Here is a 26,384-nt window from a genome sequence, read left to right as displayed (position 1 = left end):
TTCCATTGCTAGAATTGTACCCTAAAAGCGTCATAAAAGCAAATCCTCTCCACAGGGTTTTTGTTGCTACAAAAACTTGGAATTAAATTAAATATCCAATAGTAGGGGAATGGTTAAATCAGTTGTGGTACATTAATGTAATGGAATACTATAATGCAATTAAGATTTTAAAAGTATTAGGAATGTAAAGAAATCTGGAAAGAAAAACAATGAAAAAAACAAAAAAAAAAGCACAACTCTAACATATAAACTATAACCATATATATATAACCATGATCCATGAAGAATTCTTTGAAAATTTAAAATGACTTTCTAATTATTTTGTTTTTATTATATTTTATGTATGCATCAAAATTAGTTTAAATGCAATTCATTACTAAATTTTAATTACTCATAATAATGTACAGACATACCTCAGAGATACTGCAGGTTCAATTCCAGACCACTTGCAATAAAGCAAATATCACAATAAAGCGAGTCACAAATTTTTTTCCAGTGCATATAAAAATTATATTTATACTATATTGTAGTCTATTAAGTGCACAATAGTATTATGCTAAAAAAAAATGTACATACCTTAATTTAAAAATACTTTATTGAGGGGCAGCCAAGCAGCACAGCCAGTAAGAGCACCAGCCCCAGTGTCAGGATGACCTGGGGATTGAATCCGGCTCAGACACTTAGCACCCACCCAGAAACACCTGGCCATGTAACCTTGAGCAAGTTACTTAACCCCAATTGCTTTAAAAAAAATACTTTATTGCTAAAAAATGCTAACTATCATCTGAACCTTCAGCTGAGAGTAATTTTTTTGCTTGTGGAGGGTCTTACTTCAATGTTGATGGCTGCTGACTGATCAGGGTGCTGGCTGTTGAATATTGGGGTGGTCATGACAATTTTGTAAAATAAGACAATAATGAAGGTTACCACATAGATTGACTGTTCCTTTCACTTGAACACTTAAGACACCATTGTAAGGTTATTAATTGACCTGATTTCAATATTGTTGTGTCTCAGGGAATAGGGAGGCAAAAGGAGAGGGAGAGAAACAGGAAGAATCATTTGGCATGATGAGGGATGGCAATATGGTTCAGCAGGATCTCTGGTCTTTATCTTAAGACCAGAAAACCTGCGATTCAGTCTGGAAAGAATTCAGCCCAAGCCAGCTTGGAGTCAGAGTTGTGAAAGTTTATTGTATGCTTTACAGCAGGGCAAGGGTCCTTAGGGGACCTGCAAGTTTATTGTTATATATGTACATCGGGCAAGAGTCCTTTAAGGGGACCTGCAACCTTAAAGGGGTAGAATTAAGGTTTTTATAGGGTAATCCATAGTAGAACCCATGCCAGTTATGCTAACTAGGTGGTTAAGGGGGGGGGGGCAGTGTTTAAAGGGACATGCACTTTTAATGTAACTGAGCAAGCGTATTGCCCATAATTCACTGGGGAAAAGCCCAAGGTGGGCCTACCTGGAGGTGTGGTTTTAGGCTTGAAACATGACTAAGTCAGCTAGCGGTCAAGGGCTGACTGAGTGCCCAGTCTGCCACCCATCAGTGTCATGTTTGACAAGATTGATGTCTGGGAACCAAGGCTAATGGAGACTCAGTGTGTGAATAATAGGCTAAGGAGTTAACCCAGAGATAGGGTCCTGAAGGATTCATCGAGGCAGCCAAGGAGTCAACCTAGAGATAGGGTACCGAAGGATTCATGGGGGCAGCGGGACACTATACAAGGGGGAGATAATAGTTGTCTAAGTTGGAATGTTTATAGATACTTTTGTGAAAGATTCACAGGTGTAGCTTCTCACTGTTCCAAGCTGAGATAAACAATTCATGAGTTGTTGCTGGGCAGAGTTAATGCTCTGAGACTGGGAAGGGGGGAGGGGTGATTTTACAAACTGGTTTTACAAATTGATGTTACAAACATAGATCCCAAGCACCCCATCATTACTGATGTTACAAATTGGTATTACAAATTGATGTTACAAATATAGATCCCAAGCACCCCATCAAGTGGAGCAGCCAAAAACACCATTTATCAGTTAAATTTGCAGTCTTTATATTGGTGCAGTTTGTGGCACCCCAAAATAATTACAGTAGTAACATCAAAGATTATTGATCACAGATTACCTTAACAGATATAATAGTAATGAAAAAGTTTGAGATATTGTGAGAATTACCAAAATGTGACACAGAGACATGATGTGGGCACATGCTGTTGGAAAAATGATGCTGATAGACTTGCTTGATGCTGGATTGCCATAAACTTTCAATTTATAAAAAGCACAAAGTTTGCAAAGCATAATAAAGTGAAGTGTAATAAAATAACATGCCTGTATAACATTCATTTTATAATAAAATTTTTTTTAAAAGAAACAAAGCAGGGACGGTTAGGTGGCACAGTGAATAGAGCACTGGCCTTGGAGTCAGGAGGACCTGAGTTCAAATTTGACCTCAGATATTTGATACACTTACTAGCCATGTGACTTTGGGCAAGTCACTTAACCCCAATTGCCCTCCAAAAAAAAAAAAAAGAAAGAAACAAAGCAAGGTCCCTAGTCTAGTCTTCTCCCTGTAACTCTCTGGTAGTTGTTCTTTATCCATCATGCAGAGACTATTTTTAACAACAGCGCTGTTGTCTGTGATTAACCACAACCCCACTTCTTTACCTTTTTTGAGGATGGGAAAGTACTAGCAGTCTGTTCACTATGACTTTAAATCCCTTTTCTGTAAAATTATTTAGGGGCAGTTAGGTCATACAGCCCCGGAGTCAGGAGGACCTGAGTTCAAATCTAGCCTCAGACTCTTAACACAAAACTAGCTGTGTGACCTTGGGTAAGTCACTTAACCCCAACTGCCCTACCGTCCCCCCTCCAAAAAGCAAAAAAAAAAATTTTTTTAATTTAGAAAATGTTAGCCATGTCTTTGATATTACAAGTTCTTTATAGAATTTAATAAAATCATAATGAAATGTCTTTTAAAAGACTCAATCAGCCCATACCTTGAATTGTTTATTCATTCTTCAGCAGAACACCCTTTAGAAGGATTCTTCAATATGTGTAGTACCAAGGCAATGTTCACAGCACTGATGGCAATTGTGAATATTCCAGCATAGTTCTCAGTCACAAAATATAACAGATCCTCCATAGAGAAGATAGCAAACATTTATTCAGAAGCAAAACATTTATTCAAATGCCAGAGAGCCAAATACCAACACCAGGAAATTGAATCCATCATAGTTAATACACCATAGCACAGAAGGGAGCCACACCATCCTTTAGCCTTCCCACAAACAAACACTCACAAGCCTAGCTATCACATCAGGGGGCAAACAAACACTCACAAGCCTAGCTGTTTCCTTGGGTGTGTCCTCTCCTCCCTGTAGCTCTAACTGCTCTGACTCCCAGCTTCCTGTGGGCTCTGCTCTACCCTTCAGCCAACGCCTCCCACCACAGGCTCCACATGATTACATTTGACCTATGAGAAGGCAGGGAAGATCTTCACATTCCCTTAGGTCTGTTAAGGGGCAGGGAAGATCTTCAAATTACCATTACCATTACAATATGAAATCCTTTTTGGAACATTAAGAACACTCCAGCCATGGGTCATTCCAGAGCTGGTCAATGGCATTTATCCAGGGAGAGCTATCAGATTTGAATTTAATATATTTTATCTACTTGGCCTCAGAACAGAATTAGAAGCAGTGAGCGACAACAGTTTCATGCCATGATGCAGCGTTTCATCATCACATTAGGAAAAGCTTTCAAAGGCTGTCCAAAAGGCATCCATGGGTCATAGATTTAGAGTTAGAAGGGACCATCTAAGCCATATCATCCAAATTCCTCATTTTACAGAGAAGGAAATTGACTGACTTATCCAGGGTCACAAAAGTAGTAAGCATAAAAGGTAGAATTTGAACCAAGTTCTTCACTATAGTACATAGGCTGCCCCAAAAGGGAGTTAAATTCTACCTCTCATGGAAGGTCTTCACACAGGGGATAGATGACAACTTGTCAGGCATGTTGTAGATACTACATTTTAGGAATAATATAAAGGAGGAGTATGGCCAGTCAGGTTAGTGGGGGATGGGGAGGCCATTCCATTTGAAAATTTGCTGAGGGAATAGTAAATGTTCAATCTGAACTATTGAAAACTCGGGGGAGATACAGTAGCCATTTTCAAGTATTTGAAAAAATATTTAAACAAGAGAGATTAAAGTTGTTTTAGTTGGCCCCCAGAGTCAGTTAAAACTAGGCTAAATGGATAGTAACTTCAGAGAAGCAGATTTCTACTCAATATAAGGGGAAATTTGCATGTCAATTAGAATTATCTAGAAATGAAGTGAACTACCTCTAGAAATAGTGGGTTCCTCATCACCAGAGGTCTTCAAGTTGAAACTGAAAGATCACTTGTCTGGGATGTTTAGAAGAGATTCCTGTGACAGATTGGACAAGATGACATCATCATCATCATCACCAGCATTGCTCAGACTTATATAGCACTTTATGATTTGCAAAGTGTTTTACATATGTCATTTCATTTGATCCTGACAGCAAACCTGTTAAAAGTTCCTCATTTGTAAAATGAGGAAACTGAAACTAAGAAAGGTCAAGTAACCCAAGTTACACAGCTAGTATCTGAGACAGGATTCAAACTCAAGTCTTCCTGCCTTCCAAGTCCAGCCCTCTACTGCTGCTCCCTGACATTAGAGTTTCCTGCCAACTCTGAGATTTGGAGAGAAAGGGGGAAGAGGAAGAGATAGCCTGCTAGTGCAAACATTATTTGACTACACCCAAGTACAAAGCCATTTTAGCTAAAACTAAGGTCAACAATCTGAAATACAAGAACATCCCATATAGCTAGGGTGTTTGGCAGCTTGACAGTAGGTCAAAATGGCTTCCATGTTCCATTCTGCATAGAAGGAGGCTTATTAGGCTGAAGTCTTAGCCTGTTGGTAGCATTTGCATCTCCTATTGATGTATAGGAGATAGGTGCTATCTCCCACCGTTTTAAGAAAAAGAAATTACCTGAGCCTACATAGAGCCATTCTGTGTGACAAGCAATTTTGAGGAACAGCTTATTTGGAGTATTTGCCCTATGGGATTAAAGCTTCCTTTCTGCAAAAACAAAGCTCTGCTTTTGTTCTCATGCCCAGCTCTCGACCTTAATACAGACTCCTGGAGTTCATGTGAGTAGGCAACAGGGAGTAATCAGGTGCAACACAGAGCAAGGTCTGTTCTCCCCTAGGTTCAGAGGCCCGGAAAGTTCAACTGCTTCATACTCCCTCCATAGGATGATGTCATATTCTTTTAGTTCCCTCTCAGTTCTTGTTGCTGGTCTCCCTGCTGGGCATGGTTCCTGCTGGAGATTTGGGCAACGGTGCCTGTAATAGAATGTCTATGTTCCTTTTTATCAGTCCCCTTGCACAGGCCACAAAAGAAGCAGAAGGGATTGCATCTGCTGTGGCAACTTCCCAATGAGACTTTAGGCTTTATCTACCCCCATCTCACAACACCCACTCTTGTCCCAACAGCTTCCATTAAAATTGTGACAACAGTGTCAACCTTGAATAATTAGAGGCTTACTTTTTGGTTTATTTTTTTTCATAAGTACTTTATGGATGAACTCACCCTGCCAGGAAATTTCTGGCTCCCAGTCAGGGGTCTATCTCCCCCACAAAGTAATGAGTTCATCTCCTTTTCTATAGAAAATGCCTCTGTCCATAAAAGACCAAACTGTGCCACCCATGTTTCCCAGAAGGAAACCAGTATTTCACCCTAGCACAACTTTAACTGCTTGTTGGAACTGAAAGGTCACCAGTGTGATAGCCAGGAGTTACATGGAGCCAAGCTCCTCTGTTAGGCTACTCTTTGCCAGCAGCCCCAGGGAGCCTCAGCCCTGGCCCATCTTAGGTGACTGAGATCAGAACAGGCTGGTGGCAGTGCTTTCATGCTTGTGGCTCCCCAGAGCTGTTCTTTGGAGAAAGCCACATGTAAAAAGAATGTTGAAAGAATCCCTGTTGAGAAGAAGGAACAGATAACCTTCTGTCCTCATCTTCATGGTGGATTCCCTGGGGTGTAGGACACAAAGTGCCTGCACAAAGAGAGCAGCTGAGAAGACCAGAGTTTGAATCTCAGATTTACTTCTTATTAATGTTACAATTTTGAACAAGTCACATACCTTCTCTGGGCCTCCATTTTCCTGTCTATAAAATGAAGGGGCAAGACTAGACCACTTCTAAATCTTGTGATCCTATGGGTTCTATATTCATCACAGAATTTGAGAGTGGTTATCTACTCCAATGTATACCCAAAAGAAATCCTCACTATAACATCCATTACAAGGAGTCATTCAAACTCTGCTTAAAGGCTGCAAAGGAGATGAAACCAACCATCTCTCAAGGCAGCCTGTTCCCCTTTGCGACACCCTTTGTTGTTAGGAAGTTTTTCCTTACATGAGACCCAAATTTGCTTCTTTGCAACTTTCACCCATTTTTCTTGGTTCTCTCCTCTCAGTAGAACACTCAGCATAAGTGTCATTCAGGGGCTCTCTGTGAATCTGTAAAGACTTACAGCTAATTGGGCAAGGCCTTATTAGGAACATGGCCTAAAAGCTGAGACTTGTAAGACTTGACCTTCCTGGAGCATGAAGTGGAAGGCATGTTCATATTGAATGGGAAAAAGGCAGACTAGTAGAGGAAGAGTCAGTCTTTATTAGGTTAATGAATTCAGCAGCCTTTGCAGATTGAATTAGTGGAAGAAGAAACTAGTCTGAAAGACCAGTTAGGAAGCTGGTTTGTAATAGTTTGGGTGAAAGGTGATAAGAGCTTGATCTAAGATAGTACCTTTCCATGGGAATGGAAAGGAGGAAAAGAATTTCAGAAATATGATGGAAAATGTGACCAATTGGATATACGGATCAAGAGAAAGGGAGGTATCCAAGGCTGAAAGTCTTGGTGATTGGGGAAACAATGGTGCCATTAAGAAAGAGAGCACTCTTATTAGGAGGAGCAGATTCTAGGCTGTATTAATATATAACTATATCAGTAGAGTCATAGTATGGCTCAGGTCCCACCTCTGATACATACTATGTGACCCTTAGCAAGTCACTTAACTTCTCAGTATCCTAAACAATTTTCTGAGACAGTAGGTTGCATAACAGTTTCCATTCCACCTAAATAGAGGAAATTTCCTCCCCAGGAATTCCCTATACCAACAAAATCACAAGTCCAGACCCCCCAAAAATAGCATGGCTACCAAGTTTAGAATAAGAAAATTGTTTTGTTAATAAGAATGTTGCTAATGATGACAAAGGCACACTGTCCAAAACAAGGGAAGTGATAGTCTTCTTCTCTCCTGAATTCGTCAAGATTACATCAACAGCCTGTTTTTGTTTTGGAGTACAGCATTTTTTTAGGAGTGACACGGACAAGTGAAAGCATGTTCAGGAGAGGGCACCAGAGTGGTGAAAAGATTGTAGATCAGTGCAGCCACAACCAGATTAAAATATAATTGGAAACTATTTAACAAAATAAATAAAAATACAATACAGCATGGGTAGTGTAATTTGGGATTTTCTGAGTCAGTATGCATAAGTTATCCATTCATGTTTGAGTGTGACACCACTGTTATACATCATACCATCTGAGAACTAAAAGAACTAAAAAAAAAACTTGGTTGGGGAGGGGGGAAATTGGTGAAAAGAAGCGTGATTACTTTCTTTAAGGATATGAAGGGCTGTGATAGACAAAAGGTATTGTAATCAAAGAATCTAAGTTGGAATAGAACTCAAATGCCATCTAATCCAACTTTTACCTAAACAAGAATCCCCTCAACAGTGTATCTATAAGTGGTCATCCAGTCTTCACTCAAAAATCTCTAATAGGGATGGCTAGGTGGCACAGTGAATAGGGGGCATCGGCCCTGGAATCAAGAGGACCTGAGTTCAAATCCAGTCTCAGACACTTAACACAAAAAACTAGCCATGTAATCTTGGGCAAGTCATTTAATCCCAATTGCCCTACCTTCCCCCCTCCAAAAAGAAAAAAAAATCTCTAGTGGTGGGGAACCTCTAACCCCTTAAGGTAGCCCATTCCACTTTTTTGGTACCTATCAGTATTGGGTAGTTTTTCCTTACATGAGTCTGAAATCTGCTTCTCTGCAACTTCCACACACTGTACCTGTTCATAGGAATATACTAGAGAGTCAGAACTGACCCTCTCATTTTGCAGATGAGAAACTGAGTCCTAAAGAGGTTAAGTGATTTTTCCCAAGATCACCACAATAGTAAGTAACAGTTGAGATTCAGACTCAGCTCTTCTAATCCCAAATCCAGTATGCATTCCAATGTACCATGCTGCCTTCAGAATATTGGGCTGGATTGAGTAAGATGAAATTTAATATCGGTAAATGTAAAACCCTAACTTGGGTTAAAAAAACTCAACTTCACAAGTACAGTGTAGCAGTTTATCTAAAATAGATATGGAGGTTTTAATGGACAACAAGTTCAGTATAAGTCAACAGCTAAATATGTTCATACGATCTTAGAATCTTAGGAGAAGTTTAATATATAGGACTTCCTTTTCTAGATGTTTACTAGCCATACCTTTAATAGTACATTCAAGAATTTTGCCAGGAATCAAAATTAAGCTTACATTAAGTTTGCAAACGCTAATCCCTTCCATTTTAAAATATTGGTATGTCGTTTTCTAGTCCTATAACACCTTTTCCTTCACCACAGTCTTTCACAGATCACATATCTGTGAAACAATCATATCTACTAGTTCTTTCATTGCCTTAGGTTTTATTTATTTAGAGCTTGAACCCATCAGAGGCAAGTAGGTGCTCTCTTACTAGCTGTGCTTATATTCAAATGAACAGATAAGATAATTTATTGAATAATACAAAAATAATTTATTGACATATAACAAACCCTACAACTTTTACACCACCAGCCCATCCTACATACTGCTGCCAAAATAATTTCCCTTAAATGCAGGCAGGTCTGACCATGTCACTCTCTTACTCATTCAGCTCCCAAGGCTTCCCTTTTTCTCTAGGATAAAAAGAAATTCATCTGTTTAGTTTTTAAAGCCCTTTATAACCTGACCCCAAACTATCTGCTAGCACATACTCTGATCTTTAGTCCTTAAGGAGGACTGTCTTTTCCATATGTGTATTTTTCTTCAAAATAATGTGTGTGTGTTTTAAAACATTCTTCTTGGTGTTCTTCCAACTTCAAGAAACCTATGCTGAAATACAAAGGAATCAATAACTCCCCTGCTGCTAGACCTCTTTGCAGGTCTTTGCTTGTTTTCTGAGAATTAAACTGTTGCGCAACACTGTTTTGTCTTGGCATTGTGTTTCATTTTCAACCATACTTTCCTTTGTGGTTTGATGCTACTGATATTATTTCATTATGGGCTGCAGTGAACTTTGAATTGCTTGACCATCCCACAACAGTAGCCACTATGATATCTATAACAGTCATTGAAGTGTGATCTTTAAGAGTTACACCTTTGGCACATTTCCTTGAAGTAATAGCCATTCTTGATAGCCACAGGTTTTAAAACACAACAAAAGAGAGCAGTGAAACTCATGTATATGGCACCAAATCCAGCATCCATCTGACAGGGTACTAACCAAAGGTGGGGAAAAAAAAAAACCCTAATCTGGTTTCATCTGGTCAGGGTCACACATTTTTAGTCTGTTCAAGGTCAGATATATTCGATTCCACACCTCTCTCCCCCTTTACCTTGCCCTCCTCATCCACAATGATCAGTGGTCTTATTCTTTCTTTGAGCTTCTCTTTTACTTCATAGAGCACAAAAAAAACTCTTTTTGTAGTCCTCATGTTATTGGCCTTGGCTTATTCTTTGCTTTCTTTCTTGTCACTCTTCTTACAGGATGTAACTGGGAGTAAAATACCATACTTTTTCATCTGTCCTCCATTACCTGCCCTTATTCCTAATATTCTGATTTATTCCAGGTGATAGGAATAGGAGAGTCAGATTTCAACTGTATGTAAATAAAAGCTTCTTAATAGTTAACTTCTGTCCACACAATGAAACATACTTTCAGTAAAAATACGAAGAGGCTACAGGAGCAAAATGTTGCATACCTGTCAAAAGGAGTCAGTGTCATTTGAATTTTGTTTAACTTTTTCTTTGTTATGAGAGGACTTATTGAAGAAAAGAATATACTGGGAAATGATTTTGGCATAAAAATCAGTATATCATTAAAGCTTTAAAAAAAAAAAACACCCACAACAACTGACCAAAAATGGAATGGATTTCATCTGGAGAAAATTATTTTCCCTTCAGAAGAATTCAAGCAGACACTGGATACTATCAGGTATGTTACAGAGAGGATTTCTGATCAGGTATTGAGCTAAAATTCTGAAGTGCCTTTTACCTCTTCTGTGATTCTGTATTTGAGGTAGAAAGATAGGAGTTCAGTTTGAACATCAGATGGATTTGAGGAACTGATAGGACATCTACCTTGATATGTTTGTTCATTATCCATATTTGACTATCCTTCTCATTCTCAGTATTGATATTAATGATCACCCTTCAACAGATAGTTATTAAGCCCTTGCTTTGTGAAAGGTGCTTATGATCTCAGGAAGCCTTCCTTGTAGCAATCAGTGTGTAGCAGTCCAGGACCCAACCTTGAGAGGTGTGAGTAGTGACAGGTCCTGCAATGAGACATGAAATTACTAGAACATTGGGAGTTAAATAGAGACTTCCTTCACTGGGTCTGGCCTTGAGTTCTCCTTGATCCTTGGTTAGTGTCTAGAGAAATCAATGCAAATGGAACCTAATGTTGGTTTCACTGGTCTAAATACTTAAGAATTACTAATATTCTAATAAAATTAATAGCATAAGAATTGCTCCAGAAGAACCTTGGGAAATGAGAATATGTCAAGAAATAACTTAGATTATAATTAGAAACTATGGTCAGCAAATAGGGCAAAAGCTGATACAAGGCTTGGTTTTAAAGCAGAAACCATATGGCCAAAAGAGACTGGGCCAAGCAATACTGGTAAGCAGTGGCCAGTCTGGGGCAGTGGCCCTGGCTCACATCCTAGCTCTGCCACACTCCTTGTGTAACCGTGACAAATTATTTAACTTCTCTGGGGCTCAGATTTAAAATTATGCAGTTGAACTAGATGATTTCTAAGTTCCCTTCTAACTATGAAATCCCGTAAGCCTTTGAGTGCTTGTTTGCAGGGCATTGTGCTACAGAATGGCATTGGGACTGGGTGTAACTGATATCCAGGGAGAGGCAAAAAAACTTCCAACCCTGTGGCTCTATTGGAACCTGCCAGGCTCACCTGGATTGGGCACTTACTTGCTTCCTGCTGCCTAGAGAGTTAAGAGGAAGACAACCCAGGTGATTCAGCAATAAGCAGCCTTACTCTTCAGGTGGAGAGGAATTACTAATCATGGTATCATGGTACAAGAGGAAGTAGCCAGATCTGAGCCTGAAGAGTGGGAATCTTAGGTGAACCATGAAGAACATTTGGTATTGACAAGATTTGTTTATGGTCATATAGCGTAATGGAAAGAGCCCTAGACTTGAGCTTGAAAGACCTCTGACCTCACATTTACTGGCCCTGTAACCTTGAGCAAGTGACTTCACCTTTCTAAACAAATTATGTAGTGGTAATAACTCAAAATAAAGTATTAATTTCCATAGTGCTTTAAGATTTACAAAGTTCTTTCTTCATAACTATCCTCAAAAAAGAAAAAAAAAACCAAGGAGTATATAATTATCCTATTTTACAAATGAGGAGACTGAAGTTCAGAGAAAAGAAGGGGCTGCCCAAGGTCCCCTCGTGTCAGGCACCCCACCTTCCACCAGATCCTGACTTCTTGCTACTGTGAACCACCTCTAGCTATACACAGTTGCAGAGATCAGTATATACTGTTGTTACATCATTATTATTATTTGGTTTTGCCTGAAAGTGGAATGGAAATGGAACTGAAAGGTAAGTGCTCCTTTAGCCATATGAAATGTTCCTCTAGCCTATACAAGAGGCCTATGAAGTTCATTTCTGAAGAGACCATGTCCCCTGTAGGAAGGCTGCCACCCCAGGTTGCCCAGCAATGAAAAGCCAGTATTTCATCCTTTATTCTGCTTTGCCTCAGAGGCCAGCACTGAAAGCTGATTTTATACCTGTCTTCTGCTTATTGGTTTCTCTTATTCCACACATTTTTTTTTCCCCAGTGTCATTTTCCATTTGCAGAAACCTTGTTTTCAGACCCAGTGATCAGCTTTGGACCCAATTGAGGTTTTGACCATCTGAGGACTATGCATTCTTCCTCATCCTGTCCTGGAAGAATGTGGGAAGTCCAGAGTCCAGAACCAGACCAAACTCACCCACTTTGTTTTGTTCCTGGAATGAACCTGAATTGATATGTCCCCTGTCTCCTAGGCATTGATAGAGGCATTGACGGGGGTAAGGGGGTGGGCATTTGGGACATTAAGTGCGCGGGCCCCTCACCATCAACTGAACTCTTCCTGCCTAACTCCTCTCACACAGTTGGAATCGATTCAGCAAGCATTTGCCAAGCACCTATTATGTGTATTGGCAGTAGAAAGAATTGATAAAAGATAACCCCAGCCTTCAGGGCTCTGATTATAGAGGCATTACATAGAACTAGGATGCAGAAGAAGGTAAATACGCTGGGAAGGTCTACACATTTGGATGGTTAGTGTCTTGAGAACAAGCATTTGTTGTTTTTCAGCTTTATATTATTAACATAACCCAACATACGTAGAGCTCTGTATATTACAGACACTTAAGAAATATTTGTTGAGGGGTGGCTAGGTGGCACAGTGAATAGAGCACCAGCCCTGGAGTCAAGAGGACCTTAGTTGAAATCTGGCCTCAGACACTTAACACTTATAAGCCGTAGGACCTTGAGCAAGTCACTTAACCCCAATTGCCCTCCAAAAAGAAAAAAAGAAATATTTATTGCATTGAAATGTCAAAGAAATGGCTATATGAGTTTGACAGAGAGCTAACAGGTCATTCCTTCATCTCCTGCAAGAAAAACCCAAAATCATCATGGATATCCAACAATGAGAAAACCCTAGAATAGCCTTTTCTTTTCTTTTCCCTGTCCCAGTGCTTCATACCTGCACAGTATGATAGACCAGATACACACACACACACACACATATGCACTCGTGTGTTACCACTCCCTGAAATTCAGCCCTACGTGAGCTTCCCTAGCAGTAGCAACCTGGTTCTCTCTCCTAGGACTAGAGATTGAATCCACAAGTGAACCACTTTCATTTCTGCTCATCTTTTAGATAGCACTAAGCAGGGGAGCCTTCTACAATGGACCCAAAAAGCCCCCTTGGAAGAAAATGGAACTTTTATTTCCCTAGCCAGCCTCTAAGGTTACCAACTAGTCATTGTGATCACAATTTTATTATGTAAGCTAGTTGCTTCTTATAGCTATACTAGGTTACAGCCTGTTGGTGGGGTGAGATGACCAAGCAGTGTTTCTTACTTGGCAAGCAGTGCCCCTCAGCACATTGGCCTCCTTGGCTCAGGCTGCTTCTTCCACTTGCATTTGGGGGTGGGGGGGACCGGGCAGAAATGAGATAACAGGTATATGTATAATATGGCCACTGACTCACTAGCTCTGAAAACAAGGTATCTTTTCATCATGGCTGTTTCAAGGAGTGTGTGTGTGTGTGTGTGTGTGTGTGTGTGTGTGTGTGTGTGTGTGTGGGCGTGTACACATGTGCGTTTGTGTACGTGCACACGTTCTGTTGTCCTCATCGTTTTGTTTGCTCCCCAGTGACTCAGCACATAAAAGAGCTGCTGGAAAGGAACACTAAGAAGAAATCCAAATTGAGAAAGAAACCCAAGCCCTATTTTGAAGAGCACGATGGTAGGGTCCATCCACCACCTCTTCTCTTAGCAGCTTCCTTTCTAGATCTTCACCATAGCAAACCTGCTTTTCTCCAGTCTCTGTTTTGCCCTCCTTCTTTTAATGCTCCTGGGCCTGGGCACTAGCCTCTCCTTGCACAATGGGCTAGGGAAGAGAAATGGGGGAAAGGGGCCACATGGGGGACCCTAGCCTACTGGGAAAGAAAGGTAGTAATATTACTATTTAGTTAAACCACTCTGGGGGGAGAGTATAAAAGAGTCTGTGCCTCTCACTTATTCCCCTGGGATCTTTTTTTCCTAAGCTTTTTGGGGGGGTTGGGTGGGGGGATTGGCACAATAGAGCCACTTAGTTAAATTAAAAATTTTAAATCAGAGATTACATTTTTAAATTTTTTTTCTCAGATTTTTTTTTTCTAGATTTAGTGGGGTTAGGAACTGACAATGGAGAGGAACATTTTTGGTGTCTAGAGGCTGTGAGCCCAGCCCTGCCTGGCTAACTCTGCCTCTGATGGCTTCTTACATCTTGTTGCTCTAGGGCATTTTCATCACTAAAATCTCTGCTTTCTGAATGAGCATATGTGGGTGGGAATGGGAACAGGGGGCACTGTGTGTTTCATACCAAGTATCAGTCCAGGAAGGTAAGTATGTGTCACTGAACACCTCCTCAAGAATGCCCAGGGCCAGCCACTGTGAATTGTCTTGAGCAGGTCTTCTCTTTAGGTGATGTAGACTCACTTTTTCTGAACTGGAGGACAGTAGTAACCTCCTATTCCACAGCCTGGTCTGCTGGGAAATGACTGGGCTAGGAAACCTACAGAGTTTCCCTGTCCTCCTGAGCTTCCATTTGCAGGGGAGAGCCTTCTTCCTATAACACACTGCCCCTTTTACTACAGCTAAGGTTTGGTCTTGCTAAGGTAAATGTACAGGAATCCCTAACTTTCTTCCCAGCTTCCCTGGCCTTTCTCTGCAGAGAGGATTTCCCCACAGATTAAGTCTTCCTACTGCCTGTCATTCAGTCAGTAAAAATTTACAAGGCACCAAAACTTATACCCTGTCATGAGATTCAGGGTAATGGAAAAAATAGAGGATATGGCCGCACTCTTACAGGCTCAGCAAACCCACATAAGCCATACTTGAATCAGTGAAGTATGTGGAAAAAATGCTAGTCACCAAGAAGATGCAGAAAACTGGGACAAGAACTAAAACATTGGGTGACAGGATCAGGAGGGTCTCCAAAGATCCCAACAGTCTGGAGTGGTGGACTGAATGGAATAGATGGAAATTTTTAATAGGGATAAATATAAAGTTCACAGTTCACAAAATGAGGGAGGTATAGCAATGCCTAGGAATTAAGATCCAGACATTTTAGTGGACTACCAGTTGCATTATGATATGCATTATGATATGGCAGCCAAAAATGCTAACATGATCTTGGACTGTATTCATTGAAACATGGTGTCCAGAAAAGGTATCAGTTACTCCACTGTTCTCTCCCTGGACTTCTGTATATAGTTCTGAACACCACATATTACAGAGGACATTAACAAACTGGTGTAGGTTCAGAGAAGGGCACCAGAATAATGAGAGGATATATTATATATATATATACATATGTGTATATTTATTATATAAGAATCACTTGAAGGAACTGGAGATCTTTTAGTAGAAGGGAAGAATTAGGGGATCAGAATAGCTACTTTCAAGTATTTGAAGGGCCAGCACATAGAAGAAGTATTAGATTTGGTATACTTGGCCATATAGGGCAGAATAGGAGCAAAGATTATAGAGCAGCAGATTGTAGCTCCATATAAAGGAAAACTTCCAAACAATTAGAGCTGTCTAAAAGGGCAGTGGGCTACTTTGGGTGGTATTCAATTTCCTATCACTGAAAGTCTTCAAGGAAATACTAAGTGACCACTTGTCCAGGATTAGTGTAAAGACTGCACCTGTTCAGGTATGGTTGGAATAGTTCACTTAAGCATTTATTAGGCTCCCTTATGTGCCCTGTACTGTGCTAGGGGCAAGGAATTAAGAGAAAAACACTAAATAGTCCCTTCCCTCAAGCAGCTCACGATTTATTGGGAGGGAACATGACATGCCCTCATAAATAAATAAAAACACATACAAAATGTACCTTTCCCGACTTACTATTCATTACTTCCCTTCACATACTCTCCATTCCACCCTCACTGGCCTTGCTGTTCTTCACGTACAGCCTCATTTCCCTTCTCCTTTGCTTTTGTACAAGCTTCCTCATGCTTTCAATGCCCCCTTTCCTTGTCTGCTCTTGTAGAACTCTTGACTTTCGTCCAAAACTTAAATCATATGTGGCCTTTCCTGATCCCCCGAGCTGCTCGTACCCTCCCTCCCCTGAAATTACTTTGTCTTTACTTTGTATGTGTCTTTACATATTTAGATGTACACACAGAAGAATGGAAGAATTATTTCAGTTTTGTCTTGGCTTCCTCTTTGCCTAACAGTGCCTGGCACACAGGCATCTCATAAATGCTTATTATTTGATTGGTAATTAAGGGAGGACATTAGTATCTGAGACAGTTATGTAGCATTTGAGCTGAGCCTGGGAATTCTAACAAAGCTCTTGATGCCCCTTTCAGCTTTGATAGTCTATGACTATATTTTGGGACAGAGTGCTTTCTAGTATGCCATACTGAAAAGCCTGGAACTCCAAAGAATGAATGCTTTTCTAACAGGAAGAAGAGGGGATACATCCTGAACATTAGCCCTTATGAAATCCTACAGCTCTTGGAAAGTCTCCAGAATTTGCAGTTTAGGAGTTTTGTTGGACTTATAATGAGATAGTAGTGGATGTGCTGTCTCTCATTGACAGAGCCAGGAGAAATGTCCCTTGAAGATATCCCCTGTGGAGTTGTACAAACACACAACTAAAAGGGCTGTGATCCCAGAGTCCTTGTGTGACCCCACAACAGACTTCAGGTCATTGAGAGCTATGTCCCTGCAATACAAGTATGGGCAACATCTTTATGCCCACTGACTATCCATGATAATTCTTCCTTGTGAAGTGTTTCAACCCTTCTATGAAGTGGTCATTGAGGAAATCATAAAAAAATAATAATAGCAGCTAACATTGTATGTTAGTATTACCAACATAGTGGAAAGAGGCTTGGGTTGAGGATCAGAAAACCTGAATTTGAATCTTGGCTTCACTACATAGTGCCCAAGTGACCTTGGACAAGGTATTTCCCCTCTCCAGGCCTCTGTTTTCAGGACCTAGATCATATGATGTTCCCATCTTGATCCTAAGATCCTCTAATTCACTTTGCCTTCTGGAAAGAGGAAAGCAAGGGCTGAAGTAAGACACTTAAGCTCAGCATCTCTCCAGCCTAACCCTGAAATGGCCTTGAAACCCCGCTTCTGCCTCTTCCTTTCCTCTCTACTCAGGCCCCTCAGGACATCCCCTCCTCAGAGAATCCAGGACCCTAGAATTGGAAGGGAACTCGGAGCTGATTTAATCCAACCCTTATTTGAACAGATTTTAAAATTGACAGGTAGTCAGTCAGTCAGCCACAATTTGAAGACCTTCAAAGGTTTTCACTACCTAGCAAAGTTGCTCACGCCATAGACTGTTGGAAGGCTTTCCTCTTATCAAATCAATATGTCTCTTTGTCACTTCCACTCATTGTTTCTGACCCTCTGGAGCCAAACATTAACTGTCTAATTCCTCTTCCACATGACAGTCCTTCAAATACTTGAAAATAGCTATCATACCCCTTCTATTTTCCAGGATAAACATCCCCAGTTTCTCTTCATGTGGGATGGTTTCCTGTCCCGTCCCCCCCCCCTTCCTCTCGAGGCTTTCCAGCTTTTCAACATCCTTCCTAAAATATGGTATCTAGAACCAAACAAAATATTCCAGGTACAGTCAGACTAAGGCAGAATATAGCAGGACTGTCACTTCCATATCATTCTAGCATTATGCCTCTTTGTCCAAGTCAGTGTTGAATATGACCTCTAAAGATTTCCCCGTCATCTTCCTCTCTTATGAGGTCTCTGCCCAGGCCCAAATCCCTAGCGTGGCCCTTTGCTATGGCACTTGTTATTTTTCATACTTTACTGTTTGGAAAAAGAAAACCAGCTTCAGAATCAAAGTAGCTGCCTCAATGAATTTTTGAAATGGCAGAGATCAGGTCTGAAGACATCCCTAACCCTGCCTCCTACTTTCCCCATGTATTCCCTCCTTAGGAGAACCCCTGACTCCTTGTAATTGGTAACATTATGCTTCACTGAAGATCCCCTTGGTTCATATGTCAGGCTTGGGATTGCTACAGAGCATTCATTTTAATTCAGTCCCATAATAAGTTAATCAATGTACAACTGCTGGCTGCTATAGCCATGGCATGATGCAAAAGCATGTTTTTAAGATAAGCGCTGTTGATATAGAGGAAAAAGTCAAAGATAGCTCAGGGGCATTCTAGTCCTACTGTACCTAAGCAGAAATTCCCCCTACCACATCCTCAGTGCCTGGCCATTCCACCAATGCTTGAAGACCTCTAGTTATAGGGATCCCACTATCTCCCAAACCAACTTGTTTTACTTTCAAGACTAGAATCAGGTTATCAGAATCAGATCATGCTATCCAGCACCAGAATTCTATTGGCAGTAGGGCTAGGCTAAGGATGGTAACAATAACAGCTAGCATTTATATGCAAAGAGCTTTACAAATGTTGTTCCTTCCAACAACCCTATGAGCCAAGTGTTGTTATTTACCCCCATTTTGCACTTGAAGAAACTAGACACATAGGTGAAGTTACTTGCCAGGGACCACACAGCTAGGAAGTATCTGGGGCTGAATCTTCCTGACTGCAAACTCAGTGTTCTCTCCCCTGGGCTAATAGCTGCCTCAGTATGACTGATCCCAGAGATGTCTGGACATAATCCATTAAGGGCGTAGCCAATAATTAGTGCAGTTCCCAGCCTTCAGGTAAGCAGCATCATAGAGATACCCTATTAGAGGCAACAAGAAGATATCCTGGCAGACCCAGGGGGAAGAAAAACAGAGTTCAAAATAATAATCACAAATCCTGTGTCTCTAACACTAAGATTTACCGAGCATTTTCCTTACAATGCCCCTCTAGGGTAGGTCGATCCTAGCAATATTATCTCTTTTTCTATAGATGAGGAAACCAAGGCTCAGGCAAGTGAAATGACTTGACTAGGGTCACACAATGGGAAACATTGGAACTAGCATCAAACCCTGGGCTTCTGACTCCCAGGCCAACATTCTTTCCACTGCATCCTCCTGAGTCTTTAGTCCTGCTAGCAGACAGCAGTGGCACCTGGGACTCTATGAGAAGGCACCCCTTCCCACCCACCCCCCAAAAAAGTGATTGGGAGTCATCAGTGTGGTTCTTTCTCTGAAAGCCATATTCACAGTGTCAGTGGGTAGGTTTATGTATAAAATATATCCATGTACACACCCACGCCACCCAGGGACTGACACCAGTACACTTACTTTCTGATATTCATAGATTCTAAACCATGTAGACACACCTACAAACCAACATATCCATGTTCTTATACCCATGTATCTTTATACCCACATATACAGGAACTAACACTCAAGCACATGGACCAACACTTCCCACCTTTACATTGACAATCACATCACACTGACACACAATGCTGTCATTCCATTTCCCTCTTAAGCTCCTCCATGCTAGAGGATACTTTTTCCCGAGGGGTACTACCACTGCAGAAATTCTGCCTTAGGGTTCAAGTTCATAGGCTGGGATTTAGGGAGTTTTTACCTTTCCTTTCTTTCATTCTTCCTTCTGCCTGCTAGAACTAAGTTGAACTGGGCTCCAGCTTCCTCCATGAGGCATAGAGGCTTAACTGTGTTTTTTTTTTCTTTTCAGGGGTGGCGATAAGCACATATGCCAAGTATTGTTACAACAAGCTCCAGAAGGCTGCCTTGACAGGAGCCAAAAAGGTATTGGTCTGTTTTCTTCATTTTACTTTGGCTCCTCTCCCAGGACTGGTAGAATGGGCCTGGGCCACCTGGCTTAGAAAAAGATACCCCAGGGAAAACCTCTCCAAGAAGCTTTCTTCACTCCTCTTAATCTCAGAGGGAAGGAGAGGGACAGAAATTAGACATGGTAGCACATAGCCTTGTTAGTGTGAACATACTTACACAACCCCGAGGCCTTGATGATATATATGTACATGCATGTTTCATCTTCCTTCAGATGACCACCCAGCTTTTCCTTTTGCCTCTAACAGATACCATCCTGCCCCCTTCCAAGACAGTCCTGTGCCAGGTCCAACTCTGCAGCCATATTTGGAAAAAACAAACTCTAGACATGAAAAGCTAAGAGTTTTATGAGTAACACAGACAAGATATGCCAAGGCCAGAGCAAGGGAAAGGGAGGGATCCCTGTGAGCCTGGGGTGGTCAGGACAGTTTCCATAGAAGAGGTGTTATGTGAGTTAAGCCTTAAAGAACAAGGAGAATTCTGCTAGGCAGGGAGAAGAGAGGGCATTTTAGACAAGATCTTGCTGTATACAAAGGCAGGGGAATAAGAATGTGAAGCACATTCAGCGTACCATAAGGAGCTGACCTGGTTGGATTAGAGGTTCCTGTAGAAAAGCTGGTATCAAATTAGGAAGGCCTGGTATACTAAACGAAGAAATGCAAATTTTGTCCTACAAACTACAAGGAGTTCTGAAATGGTTCAAGCAAAAGAATGGCAGGCACCTAGTCTGCCAGCTTTAAGTCATAGTGACCTAACCTTCCACACACATCCTTCCCCTGCTTCTCTAAGGCTACCAGCCTTGAAGAGCCTAGATAACTTTGGTAATAATTATAATTAAGGTACTTGAAGGCTTACAGAGTACTCACTGAAGCAGTCAAAGTTAGGGCTATTAACTTTCACTTTGAGTCTAAGCATTTTTCAAAGAGCCCTTTCCACTACCCTGTGCTAGGCCAAGAAAGCTAAGAGGCTAAAAATGACAAGACTACCCAGAGGCCTACCCAGCAATAGGCTTATTGCTGGATACAAGGGCAGAGCCAGGAGCCCAGTGAACAAACTTCTCTGCTGTTGGACTCCTTGAGAGATGCCCTTGTACTGCCCCCATCCCCCCACCCCTACAACCATTGAGGTAAGGATACTGGGGGAGCTGACTTTTAGGGGATAACAGTGCTGTCCACTTTGACCACGTGGTGGCAGCCTTGTTCCCCGGCAGGGTCTCCAGAAAGGTTTTAGAGCTAGAGGGGATCTACAAGGTCTGCTGATAACTGTTTAACAGACAACTCTCCATGGGTGGAAGTGTGTACACAACACCCAGTCTATATTACTAATGCATTATTAGTTTTCTCAGTCAACAAAACAGTAAATCTAGCCCTGATTTGTAGTTTTCTCATTTCCAAAGTGCAAATACTCACATGAAAAATTTAATACTCAGCTCATAGCTGGATCTAGCACACCTCCGTGTCTTGAATCTCGTGTGCCCCCTACCATCTCTTGATTCTTAGCATGTTCACTGGTTGTGAAATATATCCACATCTCTGTCACCAGGCTTCTTTGGCTTCCTTCAAGTCCCAGCTAAAATCCTACCTTCTTACAGGAAGGCTTGCCCAACCCCTCTTATTTCCAATGTCTTCTCTCTGTTGATTATGGCCTATTTATTCTGTATATAACTTGTTTGTACATGGTTATTTGTATGTTGTCTCCCGCATTCAATTTTGAGCTCCTCAAGGATAGAAAATGTCTTTTGCCTTTCTTTGTCTCCCCATCCAGTTCTTAGTACTGAGCCTGGTAAATAATAGGCACTTAAAAAGTGCTTATTGACTGATTGACTGGGAAGTTTTGACTGAGGGAAATTTAATGAGAATGAGAATGGCTATGAGAAGAGATAGGAAAATGCACCCCTGCCTTGGAAACAAGCCTGTCCAACCCCTTTATTTTATAGAAGAGGAAAATGTGGTCTAAGGAAGTAGAGATTTATCCACAATCAAACAGGTAACATATAACAAGTCAGAACTTGAACCTAGGTCTCCTTACTACAAGTCCAGTGTTTGTTCCACCAAGCTGCACTGCCCAGCTCGACAGTATTCCTGGAGATCTAGTAGTCTTGGATTATGGACTAGGGTTCCTATTTCCATTTCAACAAAGTGGTTTCCACATACTAGGGCCCCTAAGATTTGCTGGAAGGAACTCTAGACAAACTGAAGGGCTTCCTGATTCCAAAGTGAGCCAAATTTAGCTCTATCCAGAGGGCAGTGGAGTTAGATTGCCTGCTTATATCTCCTGAGGTTCCTTTAGGTCCTTAGCTGGCTGTTAAGAGAGACCTCCAGCTAGACAGTAGCAGAATGGGGAAAGAACCGAGTGAAACCACCATGGCCTGAGATGGTCTTAGGTAACCTAGAAATGACTTGGCTTCACCCCTTTTTCTGAGGACATGCTATTTTATATCTATCCTTCCAATTCAAAACTAGTGCTTTTTTAGTCAGGAGGCCACCAACTAACTGTGTGACCTTGGAAAAGTCCATTTCTCTTTGGGTCTGAGTTTCATCATAGTAACACTAATAGCTTGTCATTCTGTAGCATTTTACAAGTGCTTTCTTTACAAAAGAACTATGTAGTTATCTCCATTCTACAGATGAAAAAAATGAGACTCAGAGAGAAGATAGTTAATCTTCTACAAGGAACTGAGACTCAAAGTTACTAGAGCTTTCTCCTCTCCAATGTTACCTTCCTTTTACTCAGTGCCTAGCATGAATGTCCCTATTTATTTCTATGTTGTAACCTCCCATTAGCCTGTATATAAACTCCTTGAGGGTAGGGACTGCTTTCATGTTTTTTCCAATGCCTAGAACTATAATAAACCCCTCAGTGATCTCTAAAGCACCTTTGAGTTCCAAAACTATGATCCTAAGACTCAAGATTCAGCATTTAATAAATGGCGGTTGATCTGTTTCTTGATTACCTGAGGAATTAATAAATTGCCTTAGGCACATGACCTTTGTAAAGCCACGCACAGGCAGCTTTCCAGAGGATGGCTGCCGTGAACAGCTTTTAAAGTTCTGATTACATAGTATAGTGAACACTCTATTTATTCAATAACAAATCAGAGCAAAACATTCACAGAGAATTAAGGTACAGTGTTCACAATGTTACAGCTTATCACAGAAAATCAAAATACAGCATTCACAATGACTTACCACTAAAATGGCCACCTAGTTTTCACCAAAGTGGTCACAATAGTTTTCACCAAAGTATGATCATTTAGTTACTCAATCATTCCATCATCCTTAAGGAGGCTTCTTAAGGGTCACAAAATACAATAGTCAAAGTTCTTTACTCGTGGGGCACACTAAGTTACAAATCAGTCACTTCAATCATCAGTCACTATTCAGTCATCAGTCACCACTCAGTCATTAGTCCCTACTCAATACCCTCTTAAGGGGTAGTGGAAAATGCATAGGCCATCCATCCCATGGTCACAAGTAAATCACCATCTTCTTAGTCAGTACACAATATCCAATTAAAGTCTTCTTTCAGCTTGACTCAAGGCTGGCTCTCAGTTTCCATGGTTCCTCTTCCATGGTCCCAGCTCCAACTGTCACCTGGGTTCAATGGCGTACAGCTCCCAGTTCCTTATCCAGCTCCTTGTCCAGTTCCATATTGAAGCTCACAGTGTCCAGTCCACCTCAAGTCCTTCACAGTTCCTGTTTCTGGGAAGACAAAGCTTAACAGAGCCACAATAATATTCATACACATTGCAGACACCATCATCAATTCACTATCTGCCTGTGAAATCAACTCAGACCCATCAACAAGGTCTGAGAACTCAACACAAATCATCAACATAGAAATCAACACTGACCCACAAACAGGGTTCAAGAGGTCAGCACAAATCATCAGTAAAGTCCCAGGACCTCCAAAACCCTCCTCCAGGACTTCTGTAAACATACAACCAGAAAATCCTCTTTCAGGGCTTCCAGTAAGGTCCCAGGATTTCTGTACAAAGTATCACAAACAAACATCAACACAGACAGAGCAGACAAGCGAGAGTCCAATTTTCAGCTCCTGCTGTCTGTAGCCATGGGGCTCTCCTTATGGAGTCATTAGCTCCTCCCCAGGAGTTCACAAGTTGTGGGGTTCACACATTCTGTTCCTTAACAGACTGAAACAAGGTGTTGGTTCACACCTTTGTGAACCACTTCTGTGCTTACCATTACAACCTTAGACAAATCACTTAACATCTTTGGGTCTCAGTTTCCTTATCTGTAAAATGAGGGAGTTGAATTGGGTAGTTTTTATGGTCACTTCAAACTCTAAATCTATTATCATCTGATTTTAAACTGGATTACTAAATGTCAGAGGCAGTCTTCTAGGTCTAGATCTAACCCTTTCTCTAGTTTTATCATACTACCTCTTACCTGTAAGATAAGCCTCTCCTAATCATATCCCAGGGTCCTTCCCATGCTTAGCAGTAGTATGTTACTGAAGTTCCTTAGAGCAGATCTCTATTTAGTGCTTTCATCCAGCACAACCCTGGGACTCTGATAGCCCCAGCCTGTTCATTCAAGAGGCCCAAAAGGCTTCATGTTCCATCAAGGTCACCATATTGTTGAATACCAGGCCCCCTTTCTTCAGTTGGAGAGAATACCACTTTTCTGACCAGGAAGCTGAAGGGCCTCAAAGTCCATCTGGATCCTCTGGGCCTAGAGTGGAGAAAGCCCTAGAGGTTACCTTATTCCCAAAGAGTTAGAACTCAGCATTGAAAGAGATTCCAGGGGTCATCTAGCCCCACTTCTCCTAGAACAGAAACCCCCTCTATATTTTTCTGACAAGGTCATGAGCTTGTTCTTGAAGACCTCTGAATGAAGACAAACTCATCACATCTTGAGGCAGCCCATTCCATTTTTAGGCAGTCATAATTGTTGGGAAGTTTTGTCTTGCTTCTCCATCCTCAAAAACCCTCGCTTAATCTGTCCCTCTCCACTAACTATTGTCCTATATATCTCTTCTCTAATGAAGCTAGACTCCTTGACAAAGCCTTCTATAATTAACATTCGAACTTCTCTTCTTATTCTCTTTTTACCTCTTTACAGCCTGACTTCTGACCTCATCATTCTACTAAAACTGCTCCTTCCAAAGTGACCTCTTAATTTACCCAATCTATTAACTTTTTTTTCCAATCCTCACCCTTCTTGATGTCTCTGCAGCCTTTGACACTGTTAGTCACTCTCTTCTCTTTGATACTCACTTCTCTCTAGGTTTCTATGACACTAGTCTGTTCTCCTTCACCTCCTACCTGTTTGACTACTCTCTCTTCTGCCTCCTTTGCTGAATCTTCAGCGTGGTTAATATCCATCCCCCAAAGAGTTGTCCTGACCCACTTCTCTTCTCTTTCAATACTATTTCACTTGTCAATCCCATCAGCTCCCATGATTTCAGTTATCTCTGTGATGATGATTCTCAGATCTGCTAACCTCTCTCCTAATATCCAGATTCACACCTCCAACTCCCTGTTAGACATCTGAAATTGGTTGTTCCATAAACATCTTAAATTCAGCATATCCAAAACTGAACTCATTAGCTTTTCCTTCCCCCTTCCAAACTTCCCTGTTATTGTTGAGGGTACCACAATTCTCCTAGTCATCCAGGTTCACAATTTAAGTGTTATCTTCAACTCCTTTTCGTCTCTCACCCTACAGTCTCCCCTCCAGTCTCACCCTCCAGTCTGTTGCTAAGTCCTATCAATTTTACCTTCATAACCTCTCTTGTGTATGGCCACTTCTCTCCTAGATTATTAAAATAGTTTGATGGTTGGTCTCCTGGCCACAAGTTTCTCCTCACTACAGTCTGTCCTCCATGCAGCTGTCAAATCAATCTTCTTGAAGCATAGACATGACCAAGTCAAACTCCCCCAACTCCATTCTATAAATTCTAGTGACAACCTTTCACCTCCAGGATCAAATGTAAAATCCTGTTTGACATTCAAAATCCTTTATAGCTTGGCTCCCTCCTGCCTTTCCAGTCTTCTTACAGCTACTGCGTTGTCTCCCTGACATACTCTGTGATCCAGTGACACTGGCTCCCTTGTTACTCCTGGCAAAGGACACTCCAGTCTCTCCTGACTCTGCTGTTTTTTATTGTCAGTCTTCCATGCCTGAGCTCTCTCCCTCCTCATCTCCACCTCCTGGTTTCCCTGGCTTCCTTCGAGCCTCAAGCTAAGTCTGCAAGCTAAAATTCCATCTTCTAAAAGATTTTCCTGATCCCCCTTAATACTAGAGCCTTCCCTCTTATTAATTATCTCCAATTATCTCCTGTATATTTTGTGTGTGTGTATATAGTTCTTTGCATATTGACTCCCCCTTTAGATTGTGAGCTCTTTGAGAGCAGGGACTTTGTTTCCCTTTCTGTGTATCCCCAGCACTTAGCACAGTGCCAGCACATAGTCTGCACTTAACAAATACTTATTGGTTGACTGAC

At 41.3% G+C, this 26,384-nt stretch overlaps 1 protein-coding gene across 4 annotated transcripts in view; it reads left to right on the top strand.

The window, feature by feature from the left end:
• Window positions 1–26,384, top strand: part of ARHGAP39 (Rho GTPase activating protein 39) — a 418,348-nt gene that overhangs the window by 371,252 nt on the left and 20,712 nt on the right. For 3 of the 4 annotated variants that reach the window (XM_069100944.1, XM_069100945.1, XM_069100946.1), the window contains exons 7-8: window positions 13,815–13,907; window positions 19,801–19,874. In XM_069100944.1, coding sequence (XP_068957045.1) covers window positions 13,815–13,907; window positions 19,801–19,874 — 167 coding nt within the window. The remainder of the gene's footprint in view (window positions 1–13,814; window positions 13,908–19,800; window positions 19,875–26,384) is intronic. The other variant, XM_069100947.1, reaches the window with a different exon arrangement.

This window comes from Petaurus breviceps, unplaced genomic scaffold (genome assembly GCF_028583685.1).
Source record: "Petaurus breviceps papuanus isolate PSGF00001 unplaced genomic scaffold, PetGlider_PUasm1.0 441, whole genome shotgun sequence".
In the NCBI taxonomy this organism is placed as follows: domain Eukaryota; kingdom Metazoa; phylum Chordata; class Mammalia; order Diprotodontia; family Petauridae; genus Petaurus; species Petaurus breviceps.
This window is presented reverse-complemented; position numbering and strand designations above follow the sequence as displayed.